Source organism: Mustela putorius, unplaced genomic scaffold (assembly GCF_011764305.1).
Source record: "Mustela putorius furo isolate JIRA1106 unplaced genomic scaffold, ASM1176430v1.1 tig00000174_pilon_pilon_pilon, whole genome shotgun sequence".
In the NCBI taxonomy this organism is placed as follows: Eukaryota; Metazoa; Chordata; class Mammalia; order Carnivora; family Mustelidae; genus Mustela; species Mustela putorius.
Window position 1 is genome coordinate 34,991,869 of NW_025421304.1, and position 20,589 is coordinate 35,012,457.

Genomic DNA, 20,589 nt, shown 5'->3' on the forward strand with positions numbered 1-20,589 from the left:
CGGTGTGATTTTTTTTTTTCAAGGCGTTATTACCAGATTCCTATCTATAAGCAAGCCATTATTTACTTGGTTGTAGTTATAGCGAAATGCAATTTTATTTCCGGACATTTGTTTTCACTGGGCAGAGCACTGATTTGCATATCTTAGTTCAAGGACATACATCTCTACTAGCCATTGGGTCACGCTAGAGCCTACGCTCCTTCAAAAAGAAACAAGCCTTCCCCCTGCATTTCCAGCCTGCAACTCTGCTTCTGATTTTTCTGCTCATGTCCCAGTAGGATCTGGCTCATTGTGACCGTAGGTTGTGGGCTGTTAATAACCCACTGATTCTAACTGATGCACACGTATCCTATGACCCCACCACCACACAGATCATTCCCTCCACCACAAGCACAAGAAACTCGGCTGCTGGGTCCTTTGAGGGGCCACACAGAGCCAGTGAATGGGTTTAATTCACTGTAAAAGAATATCCTGAAGGTTTCTTGAGGCACTGAGCAGAAGTCAGGTTGTTTAATGTCCCCACAAGGGTGCAGAACCAAAGCTGACAACTGATTCCTTCCCCATTGCCCTGGAATGGGAGGGGCTGTAGCTGTGGCTCTCTGCCGCTCTAACACCCAATGATATATAAGCCGCGTGTTAACTAGGCTCTTCCCAGATACGAGAAAGGGGAACACAGGCTCACTCTCTGCGAGGGATCTTAGCTGAGCAAGGAGCTTATCACCTTTCCTGTTCCTTGCCCCGAGTCAGCCAAGCACAGGGCCTGATTTAGAGTGGGCAGTCAGCATTTGTTCAGTAAAGAACCAGCTGAGCTTAAGGGTCTCAAACTTGAGAGGTCCTGAATCACCTAGAGGGGAGTATCTCCACAAACAGGTCTAGGCTGAGTCCAATACAGCACTTTCAAAGCCACGCTTTGGGATTCCAATGGAGGCAGCCTTCAGTCCACACTCCGAGAACCTACTACCGCCAACGAGCTGTTTGAGGTCAGAAGCTGCCTTGTGTTCCTCTGTCACTGAGCACCTGCTGTGGACCACACACTCTTCCCAGGCCTAGTCCGAGGTCCAGAGCAGAACTTAGTTTCCTGTGGGCAAGTGCCTTTGCGTGCTGAGGTATAGCAGCTGCCTGCCCTTGAGGGCACAGAGCTCAGGTGGGAGAGGTGCAGAGGGGATCCTGGGCAACACGCTCCCGTAATACGACGAGAGGGTCTCAACGAGAGGCAATTTTGCCCTCCCAGGGGACATGTGATAATATCTAGAAACATTTTTACTTATCAGACTGGGGAGTGCTACTGGCATTGAGTATTAGCCAGCAATGCTGCTGAATACCTTGCAATACACAGGACAGCCCCCTCACAACCGGGAGTTCTCTGGCACAGAATGTCAACAGTTCCTCGGTGACAAACTCTTCAAGAGGGACGGTAATGAGGGTCATGCCAGGGAACCAGTAAGGTGCATCCCCAAGTAGAGAGGAAGTAACGTGTTACTGCTCCTACATGCAGGGACCCGGGGCCCAGAATGTTCCCTCCTGTCTCGAACTTCATCTCAGGCTTGCATACCTGGCAACCGTGCGCTGGGCGCTGGAGTTACAAAGGGCTCAGTTGGAGGCCTGGCTCCTCCACGTCCCACGGGTCCACCTTGGGCAAGCCACTTTCCCATACTAAAGCTCGATTTTAGGGGTCCTCCATGAGCAACACGGACTCCAGAAGAAAAGGGGGAGTATTTTTAGGTACCCCTGACTGACTGCCTGACAAAGTCCCACTTACCGCACAGGGTTGATGCAGTGAAATGAGATCATGCCTGTAAGATGCTTTGCTCGGTGACGGCACCTGCGCAGTGCTCGTCCTGCGTCAGCTGCTGTGATGACAGTGAACAACGCCCCCTACCCCCCATGGAGGGACTGCCTCTTGTCCTTGATGTTCACCTGGTTTTAGATCCAGTTCTTTCCTGGCGACTCTTGCCTTCCAACACAAGGTATGGACCGACAGGTGTGACTCTCATACCACTACGGTGCTAGGTCCAGAGCCTCTAGCCCTCCCCTATCCTTTCTCTTGAAGCGGAGGGATCCTCAGCAAATCCCCCTTCAGTCAAAGTGGTGGAGAAACAGCTTTCTACGTGAGCACTTGTTTGCAGGGGCCTCTCATACAAGCACAACACCTCTCTTACTAACGTTACTTACACTGGCCATTAACCATTGCCAGACAACTTGTCCCACACATATCTGCTCTGGTGGCCGCCTCGAATTTGGCACCCTTGGCATCCCAGCCCTTGTCTCAACTACAGCTATGTCTACATGATGGGATCAACACTTTTCAATTCCCTTGGGTGCTAAAAATGCCCCCAAACACCTGCACGCAAGCCCTTGCGTGCTTCTAAAAGCTACTTAATGTTTCCCTTTTTAAAGAAAATAGCAGCCATCCTTGAGGACCAGAACTAGGGTGGGGCCATACGGGTGACAAGGGTTAAACTGTAAGAGGGCCTTCCTGTCAGGTGCCGGCCCAGCACCTGCATGACCCTGCGAGTGAGTGCCTCCTTCAGTGACCCTGCGAGTGAGTGCCTCCTTCAGTGACCCTGCGAGTGAGTGCCTCCTTCAGTGACCCTGCGAGTGAGTGCCTCCTTCAGTGACCCTGCGAGTGAGTGCCTCCTTCAGTTCTGTACCTTTGTCACCTCCTTTTCTCCAGCCTAGCCCACACCCTGCTTCGTTGCAAAGACCCCATGCGCAACTGGTCCAAAAGAGCAGCTGACTGAATCATTTTTCTGTCTTCCCATGTAGGTCAACTCACGGTCCCTGACATTTTACTTTTTTGGTCACTCTTCCATCTAGGTCAAAATCTGGGGGCTCGCTCATTTTATAGACTCCTGGAGCTACTTGACAAAACACAGAAATTCCAGATTTCAAGTCCACTTGCAATGAATGTGTTACTTTTCAACACCCACTGTGTATTTTAAGTCATCCCAAAGATGGCTGTTGTTAATGGGAGTGATCTTCCTCAGATGACATTGGTAGATGTGCTTCTTAATTATACTATTACTCATTTCTTCCTTTTCAAACCTTTTAATTTATCACCTAATAGGCACAGTGATCCATGGAATAACCCATCTTAATTTTTTTCCCTATTTTAGGTGGCTGGGCTTATTATTATTCATGGCACAAGCCAAATGCTTTGATTATTAAGTGGTGTCATTTGTACCCTAATGACTTTGTGCCTTTCACACCATTCAAAAGGAAATTGAAGACCATGAAACATTAAATGAGATCCCAACAAAAATTGAGCATTGTTAACTTTCATTACTCAAGTGTGAAAAAAAATGGCCTACCCTGTTAGAAGGCAACTGGAGGTGGAAAGACAGTCTAGATTTGTATGGTCCGTGTGGCCGCTGCATCCTTGCAAACTCTTTGGGAAATAGCACCGTAGGCCCCAGCCACGCTTGCCCGCAGCTTGCCCCACATTCGGGTTTGCTCTTTGTCGCCCCCTGGTCTCTTCTCAGTCTCTCTTCCCATTCCGCCCCTTCTGCTTGGACCGGTCCCTCCCCTTTTGTGTCCTAGTTACTCCCTACTCATCCTTTAACATCCCAGCTCAATTACCACCTCAGGGACACTCTCCCTGACCTTCCTTACCAGATCAAACCCCCTATTCACACTCTCGTAACAGCGTCTTAAAATTATCAAGCGGCAATCTTACATTTATTCGAGTCACTCTCTGACTGTGTCTCCCACAAGACCATACACTTCAGGAGGGCAGCGGATCTTGTAGGTGTTCACTTAACATTGTCTTCCCAGCCTTCCAGAAACCCTGCCTCCCCTCTCTTAGTTCCACGGCAGACAGAAATAAGCATGACCGAAACTACTGCTCCAAGCAAACATGGTCTGACCCCGTTCACTTTCCCGTAGATCGTGCTCGAATGCCATCTTGAATGCCAGCGGACTTTGTTGGAGCAGGAACCAATGGTACAGGATCAATTCGGATGGGTTGCGATCCACAGGGGCTAAATAAACAGATTAAGAACACATTTTTTTAATTGTGAGATTCTTTTTACTACGATTAACCTATTTAATAAGCAAAACTCTGAGGACGTCAGGACAGAGAGAGCATATCTGTTTCATCCATTATACACAGCTCCTGAACGGGGCTTTGGCATTGTTTGAGTGAGTGACTGCATGATGGATGAAGAGCCGTTTTTGTTGAACGTATTAAGAAGGTGAGGAGCAGAGATGAAGCAGCTGCCAGAATGACCTGACGAGTCAGAGCGGAGCCTGGTGGTGATCTCACTGCCCGCTCCCACCATCCACTTCGGATGGCACCAAGGTAGCCTCCCCAGGACAGGAAGTATCAGAAAACACTCAGGCAGCCTCTGTGCTCAGGATCCTGGCATCGTGAGATGTTTTAATGATGTGACTCAAATTTCCTCCCACTGTCTGGATGGGACACCAGCAGGATCCCTAGCCCTGGGAAATCCAGCTGCCAACACCAAATCTGGCCCGCTGCACAGCTGGCAGTCGTATCTCAGACTGGATGCGCGGGACCATGGCCCTGATGACAAACAGACTCCACTAGGCCACCCAGACAGCACTGAGCAGGCCACCAAGAGGCAGCTGCCTGGGCCAGGGGCTCTGGGATGAGGGCCAGATGAAAGAGAAACCTCTTGTGTGGCTCTTGTGAGAGGCTCTCACTCTCTCCACATACCCACTTGCTCATTCATTCATTCATTCATTCTAGAGGCTGTCATATGATAGTCCCATGCACTGGGGTCCCTGAGGTTGGTGCCACTGTCCAACCATCTGGAGCTGCGCTCTCCAGTATGGCCGACGTGAGCCACGGGCAGCCGCTGGGCACTTGAAGAGTGGCTCATCTGAATTGAAACATGTTGTAAGTGTCAAGTATCCCCTGGATTCCAAACACATTGTACAAAAGGGGAAAAAAGCGGTGCCTGGGTGGCTCTGTGGGTTAAGCCTCTGCCTTCGGCTCAGGTCGTGATCTCAGGGTCCTGGGATCAAGCCTCACATCGGACTCTGCTCATCGGGGAGCCTGCTTCCCCCACCCCCTCTGCCTGCCTCTCTGCCTACTTGTGATCTCTCTCTCTCTGTCAAATAAATAAATAAAATATTTAAAAATTTTTAAAAACAAAAAGGAGGAAAAAGGGATATAAAATATCTCATTAAGACTTTATTATATTGAGTGTATATTGAAGTGATAATATTTTGGATTGATTTAGTTAAAGAAAATATATTATTAAAATTAATGTAAAAAGTTTCTTTTTACATTTGTTAATGGGCGTAACTGGAGAAATTTTAGAACCTCTGTAGCTCACTTCCTATTTCTACTGCATGACGCTGGTCTAGAGAGTTGTACTGTAGAGAAGAGGGGCTAAGTTCCAAATTGGGGTAAGGGTGACATTACTAGCTGGCCCAAGGTGGCAAGGGAGCCCAAAGGAGACTTGACCTGAACTGCGAGGGGCGGGGGTGGGGGACGCAGAGCAGCTTCCAACGGTTCGCATCTAAACCGGCCACAGGACAAATATGAGCTAGCTCCAGGACCAGCGCACTCCAGGAAGGAGCCCAATTTATAGAAAGGAACACAACTGAGAAGCCCAGGGAGCTTCAGGTAAGTCTCCAGTGACCGGAGAGGGGGAGGTATACGAGAAATCAGTGAAACGAGAAAGAGCGACCGACGTTAGCTCCGGAAGATCAAGTCCAGTGCTGTCCAGCAGAAGTCCAATGAGAGCCACACACGAATTTTTCAGTTTTGTTGTAATCACATTCAGAAAAGTAAGAGTAAAATTATGATAAAAAGTAATGGCCTCACAGTTTTGCTTTTCACTTTAGTGATATGTTTTACTTAACCCAGAATATCTCTCATGCTATCCTTGCAATATGTAATGCATGTCAACAATTCTGAACAAGACAGTGCATAGTCTGTCTTATTAGGTCTTTGAAGTTGGCCAGCTGGTTTACACTGAAGTCTGTGGTGGCCCCCTTTTCAAAGGTCCGGTGGCCCCCGTGACTCATGGCTCCTGCATTAGGCTGTGCAGGTGTACTAGGCTTTTCTCTAGTGTAACGGGAAAAGGTTTTAAGCAGAAGTGTATCTTAGAAAAATGCCAGCCCCAAGAGAGAACAAGCAGCTTTCTGGAGGTTGTCACCATCACCAGCTTTTGGGCACTGTCACCTACAGAGATGGCTCAGTTTATAAACTGGTAATTTGGGAGCAAGGTCTCTTTTTGCAGACTCTACCTTGCGATGGGATTATCTGAGGGCAGCTTTCGAGAGCAGAGGCAGAGCCCTTTACTAGTTTTGTTTTTTTTTTTAAAGATTTTATTTATTTATTTGACAGAGAGAGATCACAAGTAGGCAGAGAGGCAGGCAGAGAGAGAGAGGAGGAAGCAGGCTCCCTGCCGAGCAGAGACCCCCCCACACCATGTGGGACTCAATCCCAGGACCCTGAAATCGTGACCAGAGCCAATGGCAGAGGCTTTAACCTACTGAGCCACCCAGGCGCCCCCCCGCCCCGTCCCAGGTTTTGTCCAGAGTCCTGAAAAGGGGGAACTGCTCTCTCAGCAACCAAACGGTTCCAAGTGGTTCTACCCACCTTTCAGATGGTGACGGGGGCAGATTCCTTCGATTTTCACCTTTGGGTTTCTCTTCTGTGAACCCGAGGTGTGCAGATAAAAAGCAACCTATGTACCTCATACATTAAGCAAAGCCTCATACTGTGCCTGGTAAAGAATTGCTCAAAAGATTGTACTTCTTTCCTCTAAGCTGTCATCAAAAGGACTCTTTCACACGCTAAGAGCAGCAGCGTAAGAGGATGTCAACGCAGACAGCATGGCTGGGGATCAGACCACTTCAGTCACCTCTTAGGAAGACTCCTAACCCTTTCTCTATCCCCCACAGAAGAAATTTCAAGGAACCAGTTCATTTCGCAGGGCCCCCTAGGTAGCACAGCTGGTTAAGTGTCTGACTCTTGGTATCGGCTCAGGTCATGATCTCAGGGTCCTGGGACTGAGCCCCAAGTCCGCTCCACTCCCAGTGCGGGGTCTGCCTGAGAGTCTCTCTCTCCCGGGCTCCCTCTGCCGCTCCCACTTGGGCGCTCGCTCTCTCTCTCTCTCAAATAAATAAACGAAACCTTAAGAAAAAGAAAGAAAGAAAGAAAGATCCCTAAAATATGCAGATTAGAGCCAGCCCTTCAGGGGGCTTTTTTTCTAACATCACAATAAGCTTTAACTGGTAGGAAAACAGCTTTTCAGTTTCCGTGGGCTCTGTCTTATTGGAAAAGCAGCACAAAAATTGTTCTGAATCTCCAAGGAGTTGCCAGGTGCTTAATGACTTGCCAGGGTAATCCACAACTGAATTCTGGGAAGTCATTATGTGAGACATTACCTACCACCTTCCTCTGCCTTTGAGAATCAGATGAAACACAGTCTGGGTGAACTGGAAAAAGCATCGGTTTTGAAGTCTGACAAACCTGAGTTTAAGCCACGATTCTGGCACCGATAGCCATTTCATCTTTGGACGAATTGTTTATATCTTTGAGCCTCAAGGTACTTACCTGTAAAATGGGTGTAATATAGATCTTGCAAGGTAAGAATTATGTAGGGAAAATAAGAAGGCTATTTATCTACTGCAGCACAACAAATTACCCCCAAAACGTAGAGGCTTAAAACAACATTTCTGATCACACTTTATGTGGGTGAGGAATCTGGGCATGGTTTAGCTAGTTCCTTCAGCTTAGGATCTCCCAAGGCTTCAAACAAGGTGTCAGCTAGGGATACAGTCTCATTTCCAGGCATAACTGGGGAAGGATCTGCTTCTGAGCTCTCCCATTGGTTGCTGGCAGGATCTAGCTCCTCTGGGCTTTTGGACTAAGCGTATTGGTTCCTCACTGGCTTGGGTGGGAGGTCTCCCTCAGTTTCTTGCCATGCGGTCCTCTCTGTAGGGCAGCTCCAACACGGCAGTTTGTGTCATCGGAGGAAGAAGGCAAGAAGAGTCAGAGAGAGAGACTACCAGACAGAAATCCGTCTTTTATAACCTAGTCTTAGAGGTGACATCCCATCGCTTTTGCTATATTCTGCTGGTCAGAAGCAAGTTAGGAGTCCAGCCCACATTCAAGGGAAGCAGATTATTACATGGCTGTTAAGTGTCAGGAAGAAAGGACAGTTGGGAGCCATGATATCGAAACATTCTCAGTAAATAGTTGTTATGACCAGACATGACAGCATTTTGAAAAGCAGTGTTCATCACGGAAATAAAAGAAATATATTGGCGTATGTATTAGGGTCAGGAAGTTTAACAGTCTATTAAAGACTAACAGTCTATAAAAGAAGCTGATGCTAACCAATGCTAGGTTTTCCAAAGACTATACATTTAAAGATGCATTTAACTTATATTAAATACTGATTTGAATTTCATAATCAAATAGCAATGTTTGGAGTTAAAAGGCACTAATTTCCCCTACCTAATGTTTTATCATATATCCAAATCCCTTTCTAGATACTTTAGGATGTCCATGGTATTATGGGGATGTAAATAAAATCATGCATCTCGGTTTTCTCAGTTAGCAATATTATGAAGGCTTTTAATCCTGCTGTATGTTCTTCAATAATTAGGAGCTTAATAGCGACATAATATTTCTATTCCATCGACAAATGTAAGAGCCATGGTTTACTTAACCATTCCCTTATTCTTTGATATACAAGTTGCTTCAGTGTTTTGCCATTAAAAGCAAAGCTGTGATTGAATATTGTTCGTGTGGCAAGCCCCCCCAACCCCACAATTTGGATTATGTCTTTAGGATAAGTCCCAGAAAAGAAATTAGAGTATGCACATTTTAATGGCTCTGTCAAGTTTTTATCCAAATGAGAAGAGAGCTTTGGTTTTTTGAAGCAAACACTACTCCATCAGCCCCAGACTGAATTCCTCTAAGACAGACATCCTAGCTTACTTAGAACAAAACAAAAACAAACAAACAAAAACCATGGTGTCTAGCCTACAAGAACATTTGATGAATATTTTGTAGACTAAATGAGTGAACAAAAATATTTAAAAATCTGAGACTTTAGGAAAAGTATTTAGGGTAGGTCTCTTGTAACTTTTTTTTTAAATTAAGAGATGTATTTCCATTTAGATGTCACTAAGAGATGTGGAGGACCTATTCATGCCAAGTGTTGGGTAGTAGTACCCTCTCCTTGTCTCATTTTATCCTCAGAGCAGCCCCGACAGCTCATTCTCTGCACAGCCACAGAATGAAATGCTCAAGTGCAAATCTGATGAAGGCACACGCCTGCCTTTTTTAGAGGGACTTGATCTGACAAGCCCCTATCATTTAAAGGAAAACTAGGGCTTCTTCTCTGGGGAGAATACTATTCTGGAGTAATCTCTACTTCGGTGGAAACAAAATTTCCAGCCAATAACCAGGAATAACCAAAGGGAACTTTCCTGAGTATCGGTTAGCCTAGGCAATGGGCCATTTTGGTTAAACTATGAATCAGAGTTATGTACCATTTTGGTAAGCAGGGCACAACTGACTCTGAAAAAAAATAATTGTACCGGTCAAAATTTACTCTGGCTGATGTGCCCTGTGTCTCTTAGAACTTCGCGGGACTCTCCTCCCCATCCACCCCATCCCACTCCACCCCACCCCAACTTTTGTTTTTTAAGAAAATTTCGTCTTACTGCAGGAACTATCACTTTCATTCCTTAGACCCAGAAGACCAAGTTGCTTGCACAAGCTCCTATTTGCACCCACTCTGTTCCAGACCATCGCTGGCTTAGCGGCTAACCTTGAACCACAGCGCCCCCACGTGGGCAGCGAATGGTTTGGCTTTTCCACCTGGGCGATTTCTCCCCCAACCATCACTTCACTTTTTCTCCTCTCAGGTGAAGGAAGCCATGCAACGGATCCACGACCGGGGGAACATCGGCAAACTAATTCTCGATGTAGAGAAGACCCCGACTCCACTGGTGAGTCAAAAGCAGACGGTCCGCTCAGTTCAACACAAAAGGGCCTATTGGGTGCTGGCACAGGTCAGGTAGGGGGAAATGCAAGCAGTTCTGGCTTGCGGCAGACCAGCGTAATCAGATGATCGTGCAAATGAGCGATGAGTCCCAGAACTGGGACACAGGCTAACACAGAAAGGAAGATGCTCCAGTGAGAGCGTTTCAAGAGCAATCTGAGGACAGTCAGGAAAGGACAGGACGGATCTGTGTCTACTGCAAGTGCTGTCTCTTGGCTGCCGTAAGTGGGAGGGAATCCTGGTAAATCGAATACATTCACATTCACATATTCAACAGAAGGACGCCACCTGCCTCTGAGATGCCTCCTGATGATTGCACTGATTTCGCTTCCTTTCGTCAGGATGACACCCTCACATCCAGGGATCCCACCAGGAGAGAAACACATCATGCTCCCACCCTAGCCCTCTTGCAAGGGCCACTTGTAAGTGGCGGGCAATGTAGTGTGGTGGTCAACACACCGAGTGCCATCGGACTACGTGGCTTTGAAACCTGGTTCTGATCTCCTGTGTGAGACCCTGGGCAATTATTCCGCCGCTCCATCTTCAGTATCTGCATTAAGTGGAGATCGATCAGTTCTCACAAGTCAGGTGGAGTGATACAAATAAGGCATTGGCTGGTTCATACTAAGTTCTAGGGAAGGTTTAACGAAGAAAATACTTAAGAAGGGTTTTAAATTTGTTTGCTTTCTCACCTGTTTAGTTTTAAACCTGCATGAGGCATTTGTAAAAGAGAAAGAACTAAAATCTTTACATGTTTTACTCTGTGTGTGTGTGTGTGTGTGTGTGTGTGCATGTATGTTTCCTTTTTGTTTTGTTTTGTTTAAGTGTTTCCTTGGGTTTTGTAACCTTAATGTAGTTCAGGATGATAGTCATTTCACTCAATAAAGGATGACTTCAGGAGAGGGCATTTTACAAAATGCAAGTGACTGATAACAATAGGTACTTTGTTTATTAAGTGCTTCCTAAGTCCCAGGACTCTGCCAGCAAATGTCTGAAGACAGATGAGGGGTTGAAACCAGGGAGAAGGGGGCTGGGCCTCAGGTTTTCTGTACACCTACGTTCTTAAAACACATTGACCAGATCTATTTTACCCTACCAGTAGAGGAGATCTAGAGCCATCCTGGAGAGTTTGTTGCTTTTAAGCAGGACAGTTGGCAGCAGCTTCCTGCCTGTCTCCATAACACATGAGGTCCTCTTGGGCCCTCAAGCTCTATGAAGATCTCTTTGACCATGGGGAGCCTGTGAGCAGAGCAGGAGTGGAAAAGCCCAACTCTGAGTGTAAGAGCTCAGGGCCTGCCTTGGCATATGTGGTGCTCCTTGTTCCGCAATCTCAGGAGGGCTCTTATGAGGCTTTGGCTAGAACCAAAGTACACATCTTCACAGAAAAGACATTCCAACGGTGGGGATGTAGACAACAAAGTAGGTACACATGGCTGTTAGTTGTTCTGGCTGTTAGGAAGTAACAGCATCGGGAGTTGAACCCTGGCCAGTCTGAGCTGTGGATGCTATGAGTGTCCCCATTCCTCCAGCACCTGACCCCTCTGAGAGCCTCCAGCCACAGGAACCTGTTTGGACAGTATGTACACAACTGGCCAGAGATGTTGGGGAGATAACCCACCGTGGCCATTCCCTGGCTTCTTACCCCTCATGTGGAATAACTGTGAGATGTGTCCCTCACTGACTCCCAGTGGTCCCCAGCATGACTGAGCCCCAGCTGCCCACAGTAGGAGCCTACTTACTAACACGCCCTGTGCCAACTTCCCTGCCTTTTCTGCCTCATCTCCTCTCTCCTTACCTGTGCTTTCTGGAATCATCTCCCAAATTCCAAATATTTGCACTCAAATCCTTATCTCAAGAGTCTGCTTCTTAGGACACCCAACATCAGACAGCCAGTAGCACACTGCCTTCCTGGGGAAGAAAGCGACCCTAACTCTTAGCCCTCAAAGAAGTCCTTCCCAAGGGGCCTTCCTCAGATGCACGGAGAAGGTAAGAGACAGCCTGCAGACCCTCTAAAACATCCTCTGTTGACTTGCAGATGGCCAACGACAGCACAGAGACCAGCGAGGCAGGAGAAGAGGAGGAGGACCACGAGGGGGACAGTGAGAACAAGGAGCGGATGCCCTTTATCCAGTAACCCAGGACCCAGGCAGGAGAATGTGAAGGATGGTTTGGAACAAGAGGAGCCGGTCGAGAAAGCTCTTCTGTGCCCCAGTGAACAAATGCTGTAGTCCACTGTGTGTTGTGTTTGTCTGCAGTCAGCTGAGCTAAAAGCTGTTGATCACTGTTGTTTCTGAAATTAAGTGCCAAGCCCATCCCGTGCAGTATTATGTCCTTCCCCCATCTGTGTATTACACTCTCCCCTCTCCCCTACTTCAAAACCATCCATCTTTGGGTCCTTCTTGACAGTTCTAGAACAGCCTTGCAAATTAATACGAGCCCACAGGCCCAATGCCTACGAGACCAGACATGGGCAAAGACAAGTTTGGATTGAAAGGTGTTATCATAAAAGCACTGTCCAGATCCTAGAATTCTTCAGGCCAATGACACTTTTTGCTGCCAGGCACCCATGATTCTGACAAGGGCACTTGCCAATGTGGCTGGCGGAAGGAGGGTAGGCCAGGAGGTGCTTTTATAAGCCTATATGTTTAGGATCTCTCCAAATAGTACTTTCCCTCTCGCCATTTAGGAGTCAACTTCCTTGTATCCATTCAGTTATGTATTGGTCAAAAAGGTTGAACCACTTTCCTCTCAGACGCTGATGCTTGATCCATTCATGGGTTTTTAACCATCAACACAGGAAAGTAGATGTGGATTTTTCAGGACAGAAGATGGGTCAACAAACAGCACGAGTCTGAGAGTATCGGCCACAGAGACGTCTCCTCTGAAACCAGGTCTCATGAGCAAAATCCTCCTCCCTGCCCGCCATATATGTTTTCTGTTAATTTCAAGAAAACTCAACATATGTGGGACTATTTCAGAAGTCATTACTGAGATTTGCCTACGTTTGCACACTCCCATGGGCGTTACCGATTTCGCTCTTTCAATTCCAGGTAGTTAACAGCTGCCTTGGCCGAGGATCCCCCAAGGAAGACCTCCCTTGTAGACCATATTAGGAAAAAAAAAAAATCAATGAGTATCTCTTTTCTTGCCAAAGCATGTTCTGACATGTAACAAACTCTAGCGATACAATCAGTTGATGTTCAGTATCTGATGCCAAATGTGCAGTTCCTCTCCTCTAAAATATAAAATTATGGTGCAGGCTCTTTGGAAGCCCCTGCTTTTTGGAATTCAGGGACCAAACTACTTGATTATATACCACTGTCTAATTTTCCAGCTCCTAAACTCTTAAGAAACCCCATACCCCGCTGCACCACATGTCTTGAGGTGAACAGTTCCCTGAAGGAAGAGAGAGAGAGGCTCAATGTCTCCACAAGGGGGTCCTTATTCCCTCCTCTAACTTTGGCTCAAAGGGTGACTCTTTCACTCACAAACCAAGCTGGAGACCCAAGGAGCCCACGTGATCAGCACCCTCCTCCGTCATTTGTCTTCTGGAAGACCTTGGAGGGCTCCTGACTGCCCCATCTCTCCACCAGTGCGCCTTAGGGAAGACCCAACTCTTTCCCCAAATGATGGGAAGGAATGCATTCCAGCAATTACCTTTTTATTTCCAAATTCCTTCTGTAACAAATGTCACCTCATTAATCGTGTTCTTTTTTCCTATCCTAAGCTTGTTTTGGTGACTTATTTATGCCAAATATTTATCTGAAGGGATAAATTGTGAATGTACGTGTAAAATATGGGGACAAGAAAGGGTGCTGCCATCTGCTGAGCAGAGAGATGATGTATCTCAGAAGAAGACACTCACATCATGTGTTCATACCCCAGGACTCACCAATATTTCATTTCTGGGCCACTCAGAAAGATAATGTGGAGGTTTATCACCCCCACCCACCCCACATACAGACACTTTCACTAAACACTGTGCTATTGGTCATATTTCTCCCCTAACCAAGCTGATAATGAGGTTTTAAGAAGAACCAGTACCCAAGTGACATTCTTGGTGAGCTGGACAGAAATGGCATTTTCTAGGGCTGGGGTAACAAAGAGACATTGGCCAAATCAGGGCTGTCCTCTGCGAGGGGAGTGGGAATCCAAAAGGCTTTTGTTCTGTCCAGAGGAGAGGCGTTAAAAAAAAAATCATGCTTCCCCAAATCTGTTTTTCAACCAGCAAAATTAATACAGTCATCACAAATAATGGCAGTTGGCTAAAGAAAACCCTTTTGTCTCTTCAGAATACCAAGTCAGAAGAGTAAACTAGAGTTTGACTATCAAGGTCCAGTTACGCCATGAGGAACAGGAGAAAGAAAAATGCCAAAATTAGTCGTTTAATGCACTCTCGTTTTAAGCACCTTCTTCCTGTCACGTGATTGGTTTTCTGAAGGAAGTATAAAGAAAGTCTCAGTTTGCCTTAAAGGAACTGTGAAGGCTTCTCTGTCATTTAAACTTGATTGGAGTGAACTGAAACATTGTCTAACGTATTTGTGGCTTTAGAGCTTTTGTTACATTGTGCCTACAAAGCAAATTATGTTTACATAAAATATATAAATAAAGTATTCAGCATAGCATAACCTCGCCTGGCATCGGTGACTCCACTTAAATAGTTGTTGGAAAAGCAGCCCCACTATTAAAATGGAAGAAGTGGGTGACTAAACAAGAAAAAAAAAAATATGTGACAGAATTTTCAAATGAAAAACTAAAGACTGTAGAGAAGACAGGAGTCAAGATGAGATGAGCCTTTAAAAGAAACATTCGAACTCACTCAAGCAAGAAAGTATAACCACAAAATAACGTAACTACTAAAGACATCATATAAAAACAACAATAATTATAATGGTGCTTATAAGGTACCTACATATGCTGTTAAGAGAGCTACATAAAATTAAATAATATTTACATTAACTTGCCTACCCTGCCAACAGCCCATTTTATAGGTGACAAGACCGAAGATTAAGGTTTTTGCACTTGGCCAAGATCACACAGCTAGTAAGTGGTGGGGTCAGGATTTCTAGCCAAGCTAGAACTCACCCTATCATGCTTCTTGGCTTAAACAGGGTGAAATATGGTGCTAAATGACCATCCCTTGTTCCCTAGAAACTCTTCATATATTGTTTCCTCTGAGTTCAAGGATATGTTTGTAAACTTGTTTTGCTTTGTAGCAAATAACATGCATATCAAGAAGCATTTTTTTTTCTAGCCCTCCATCCTAGTGTTCAGTGAGGTACTGATTTTAAAACTCACACACATCTCTCTCTCTCTCTCAAAAACAAAAACAAAACCCTCATACATCTCAACCATTTTCATTTTCATGATCTAATATCCTCAAGGTAATCAAAGAGATACACAACAGTAAATCCTCAAGGCTAAGATTTCATGAAAGAGAATTCATGATTCGGGAGTCTTTACTGTGTTTCCCATATTCTCAGCAGGAAGCCAAAAAATAGACCCAAGACCCACGCCAATAAAATGCCACAGACACGTAAACCTGGATTTGCAAGGGAGAAATATTACTCACGTTGCCAGTGAAATTCCTTCAAAGTGCCTGCACAAAGGGTTTTCTTACATAATCGGATACAATGTTCACGTACTCTGTATAAATCTCACGGTCTCACTTAGCCAGTGCTGGTACACTGTCCCATTTAAACACAACCCAGCAACTAGAATCTAAACTGAAATCCACACCTTCACTTACAACTCAGAATGGGGAACAGCCATTCTTTTCAGCACTGTGAATGAGGTTTGGGTGGTAATGGAGGTAAATCTTTCAAAAGCCATCCGAGGCGCAGGGAAACGTTTGTGGAAAAGCAAGGAGGTGAGAGCTTCTGAAGGGCACACTGAGGAGTGGAGAGCTGAAGTCCACACCTGGGGATGGAGTGGGACAGGAGAAAGGGACGAGGGGAAGCCAGTACCAGGTGTGGAGGTCTCCGAAGGCCAAGCCGATGATCCTGGATTTTTGTGGAAAGGAACAAGGGTGTGAGGTGGTGGTATGGCCTGAAAGTTCGGGCATGGCGGTGATTACCAAGAGTAAATGTGGGGTTCAGTGCAAACAGGGATAGGAGATAAGCCTCAATATAGCTCCAGTGGGGCATCAAGTACCTCGATTCTCTACTGTCCTGCTTTGGGTCCTCTGGAATCAGACACTGAGTGTCAGAGCAAGGACCTGAGTACCAGCAGCAGTATTGGGAGGTGATTCCAAGAAGCACAGTTCGGGGAAGAAGACTATAGAACAGGAAAGAGAAGAAGCCAGCTCAGGGTGTGTTGATGAGCAAGTTACCACTGTGGGAGAGGTAAACAGGTCCCTGAGTTTTCTCATTTGAAAGATGAGGAAGTTGTCATATTATCCATCAATCCCCGTGCATCATTAGTAGCGGGCTGCTTCTAACAACTGTGCTGATGCCCTGATGCTCCTGACCTTCCCCTTGTGTGACTCACGCACATTACCGTGGCCAGACAATGCCCTTGGATGAACAGCCGCAAGAAGCCACCAGGATGTGGAGGAGCAGCAAGGGGATCTGGACCACATAAGTTCTCAGAGCTCCTACTGGAACTCTTCCAGGGAATTGGCTCTTCCTTCGAAAGTCAAAGGGGGACGCTGTTGAAGCTTTCCAACAACCATAGTCCAAGCTTACTAACTACTTCCCCACTCCAGCTCTCCCATCACACCACCCTTTCTGTTTTTGCTTTTTTTTTTTTTTAACAATTTTACTTATTTATGAGAGAGCGAGCAAGTGAGAGAGAGCACGAGCCAGGGGTAGGGGCAGAGGGAGAAGCAGACTCCCCACTGAGCAGGGAGCCCCATGAGATTCGATGCAGGGCTCCATCCCAGGACCCAAGACCATGATCTGAGGTAAAGTCAGCCACTTAACCCACTGAGCCACTCAGGTGCTTTGTTTCACCCTTTATTTTGTTAATCGGTCTCTTGACTTGAAGAATACGGTTTCTGAACACAGATGGCCAAAATGCCTCCCTTCACCCAACCTTCGCTGGGACAAGTTCCCTCACTGCGGTCTTCCTGCCAAATTTCAGGTCTCACCACTGGGGCCGGAAGATCTGGGACTCTGTGCTAAATGAAGACACATGTTTGTTCAACAGATTTTTAGTGAACATTTATGGGGTGTAGGACCCTCTTCTGGGTCCTAGAAATAAGAGACAGACATCTCCTCAAGAAATTCACAGTCTAGGGGCGCCTGCGTGGCTCAGTGGGTTAAAGTCTCTGCCTTCGGCTGAGGTCATGATCCCAGTGTCCTGGGATCGAGCCCCACATCAGGCTCTCTGCTCAGCAGGGAGCCTGCTTCCTCCTCTCTCTGTCTCTGCCTGCCTCTTTGCCTACTTCTGATCTCTGTCAAATAAATAAATAAAAATCTTAAAAAAAAAAAAAGAAATTCACAGTCTAAAAAGAAAGAAAAATAAGTTTACAGTCTAAAACTGTGCTCTCCTGGGGCACCCAGGTGGCTCAGTTGGTTAAGCAGCTGCCTTTGGCTCGGGTCATGATTCTGGGGTCCTGGGATTGAGCCCCACATCAGGCTCCCTGCTCAGCGGAGAGCCTGCTTCTCTCTCTCCCCCTCTCTCTGACGCTCTGCTTACTTGTGCTCTCTCTCTAACTCTCTGTCAAATAAATAAAATATATAAAAAAAAAAAACCTGTGCTCTCCAGTAAAGATATGAAGATGAGCCACATATAAAGTTAAGTTTTCTAAGAGTCAAATTAAAAAGGGAAAAAAAATTAAATATTTTATTTAACCTAATATACAGAATGTTATCATTTCAACATATAGTCCATATGATTATTAATGAGACATTTTACACTCCATTTTTCAAACGAAGACTTCAAAGTCAGGTGTGTGTTTAACACAGCACATCTCAGTTTGCCCGGGACACACCACAAATGCTCAGTAGTGCTTGTGAGTCGCGGCATTCATTCTGGACAGGCAGGTCTAGGGAACGGGCAGAAATGGACGCCAATATATGCAACATAGCTTCAAAGAGGCAACCTCGGAGGGCAAGTGTGAGCGCACCTAGGGAGGGATCAACTCTGGGATAAAGGAGGATGTCAAGGAAGTGTACACAGAGGAAGTGATGCTTGAATGAAGTCCATTAAGAGGCGTGGGTGTTGTTCCTGAGCGTAGTGTACCTGATGCACACAGCATTGTGCCTGGAATGCAGCACCATCAACACTAACTTCTTTTCCCATTGGTTCATTCAGGGAAGAAGCGTGAGCTTGGGAAATACTCAGTAGCTCCCCCCACCTTTTTTTAAACAATAGGAAATATATAGATCTCAATGTTTCACTTCTAATTTGATTGTGGGAGAAAAAATAGGACTGAATGTTTGTGACTCTGCGAAATTCCTATGTTGTAACCCTCCCTCTTTCCCGTGGGATGGTATTAGGAGGTGGGCTTTCAGGAGGTAATCAGGATTAGGTGAGGTCATGAGGGTGGACCCTTATGAATGAGATTACTGCCATTAGGCAGTAATTACTGCCATTAGGAGAGTCCAGAGAGAGCTTGCTCCCCACCCCCCCCCGCCCCCCTTACGTGTGGATACAAAGATACTGGCAGTCTGCAACCAAAAAAACAGCTTTCCCTAGACCTTGACCATGTTGGCATGCTGATTTTGGACTTCCAGCCTCGAGATGGTAAGAAATACATTTCTGTTGTTCAGAAGCGACACAGTCTATGATCCTTTGTTACAGCAGCCTGGGTTGTCAAAGACAAAAGTGTTTTTGCCTTCCTGCCTTGAGCAGAATGAATACAGCTCCTACTACCAGCCAAGGGAAGATCCTGAGAAATACGTCCCATGAGTTATTCAAATTGGCACCCAAACATCCAGGCAAAGGAGTGACTCAGACGGGAGCAACTGTACCCTCAAACACCACAAGCATCCATACCCACATGTGCGGTGATTAAGAGCATAAGACTTGGGATCTTGCAAATTGGGGATCAAATCTGGGCAAATTGCTTGGCATTTGAGCTTTCCCCTACTAAAATGGGGATAATCACATTGTCTATGGCCTCAAATTGTGATGAAGATCAAATTTAACTGTGTATGTGTAACCAGACTGAAACCACAACCCACAAGTTCCAGTCTGGAAGCCAGATGGTAAATGCTTTCAAACAAGGTTTTCCATTTACTCAACAAACATTAATCAAATACCTAGAATGTTTTCAACAAGGTATATATTTTTTAAAGATTTTATTGATTTATCTGACAGAGATCACAGGTCGGCACAGAGGCAGGCAGAGAGAGAGAGGAAGGGAAGCAGGCTCCCTGCTGAGCAGAGAGCTCCATACAGGGCTGATCCCAGAACCCTGGGGGGACAAAACCAGAACCCTGGGATCATGACCGGAGCCGAAGGCAGAGGCTTTAACCCACTGAGCCACCCAGGCACCCCACAACAAGTTATTTTTAATGTCTTAGGAAAAATAAGAAATACATAGCCTCTGTCATCCAAAAACCTACACTTTAATGATGTGATAACAAATAAATTCTATCTCTTCTGCAAATGGCACTTTATTTGTAAAGCCTGCCTTGGACTTTTATGTGGTAAAGTGTGCTATAATGGGTGAATAATGTCCATCGGGAGCAAGTGAGGAGAGTTGTCCAGGGGAAGTAACTATCTTTCGGTGTATGCGTGGGGAACCACAGGGCAGGCTCAGAGAATGGTCCATTTAGCTATTGCATGCACCGAGAGGAGAGACAAAAGACGAACAAAACTGCATTATAGAAATCCACAAAGGTCCCTCCGATACTAAAAGCATAGGGATTAATCAAGGGATTACTAGAGAATGGTCTCAGGCAAGAGACTAGGGAGTTATCTTGCAAAAATAGATTTCACCATTTTATTTGGTCCAGTTTGGGGTCCAGGCAGAACAGATTGGGAAGGGGGACATATTGGTACAACCGCTCTTTGGTTTGTCCCCCAAGGCCAATCCATTGGGGGACAAACTGCTCATGAATTAAAGTACCTACTAACCCAGCATGAGTGGGAAAGGAAGAACACCTCTTTCTTTCAGGACTGATAAGACAAAAAAGGCTGGTGATGCAGGCTCTTCCTGAGGACTGGGGGACGTGTGTCCATGGGAGATACCCAGAAAGTAAATCACCACGTATCAGAGCTGGGCATCAAAACTAACAGAGGCCCCAGATGGCACGCTCACAAACACACTCATGAAGATGGGAAATCACTTTCAAAAAACCGTCCCAGTTTAGCATTCAGAGATTTCCATAGAATGAATTCAAATCAAGGCAAACCACAAAAACAAAACTAACATTTACTGAAGATTTGCTATTTGCAAAGCATTTTTACACATACCTTCACTGAATCAAAACAATTCCTTGGAAGAAAAAAAAAAGGCAGCAACCCTGCTTTCAGATAAGGATACTACATTGCAGAGAGGTCAAGTGGTCGGCCCATACTTGCTCAGCTGGGGAAGATGGGGGCCAGCTCTTCCAACTTAACACCTCCCAGGTAAGACGGCCACTCCCTTCTCCTCTGGACAAAGAACAACTTCCTCTCCACTAGCTCTGGTGGG

At 46.0% G+C, this 20,589-nt stretch overlaps 1 protein-coding gene and 1 long non-coding RNA gene across 2 annotated transcripts in view; one reads left to right on the forward strand and one right to left on the reverse strand.

Annotated features, from left to right (window-relative positions):
* Positions 1–14,629, forward strand: part of VAT1L (vesicle amine transport 1 like) — a 134,974-nt gene extending 120,345 nt beyond the window's left edge. The window contains exons 8-9 of the mRNA XM_004753955.3: positions 9,865–9,948; positions 12,037–14,629. Of these exons, the coding sequence (XP_004754012.1) occupies positions 9,865–9,948; positions 12,037–12,135 (183 nt within the window). The 3' untranslated portion in view covers positions 12,136–14,629. The remainder of the gene's footprint in view (positions 1–9,864; positions 9,949–12,036) is intronic.
* The window catches only part of LOC123390993, a 72,535-nt gene continuing 55,596 nt past the window's right edge, over positions 3,651–20,589 (reverse strand). Inside the window, exon 3 of the long non-coding RNA XR_006605616.1 lies at positions 3,651–3,980. This is a non-coding gene — a long non-coding RNA (uncharacterized LOC123390993). The remainder of the gene's footprint in view (positions 3,981–20,589) is intronic.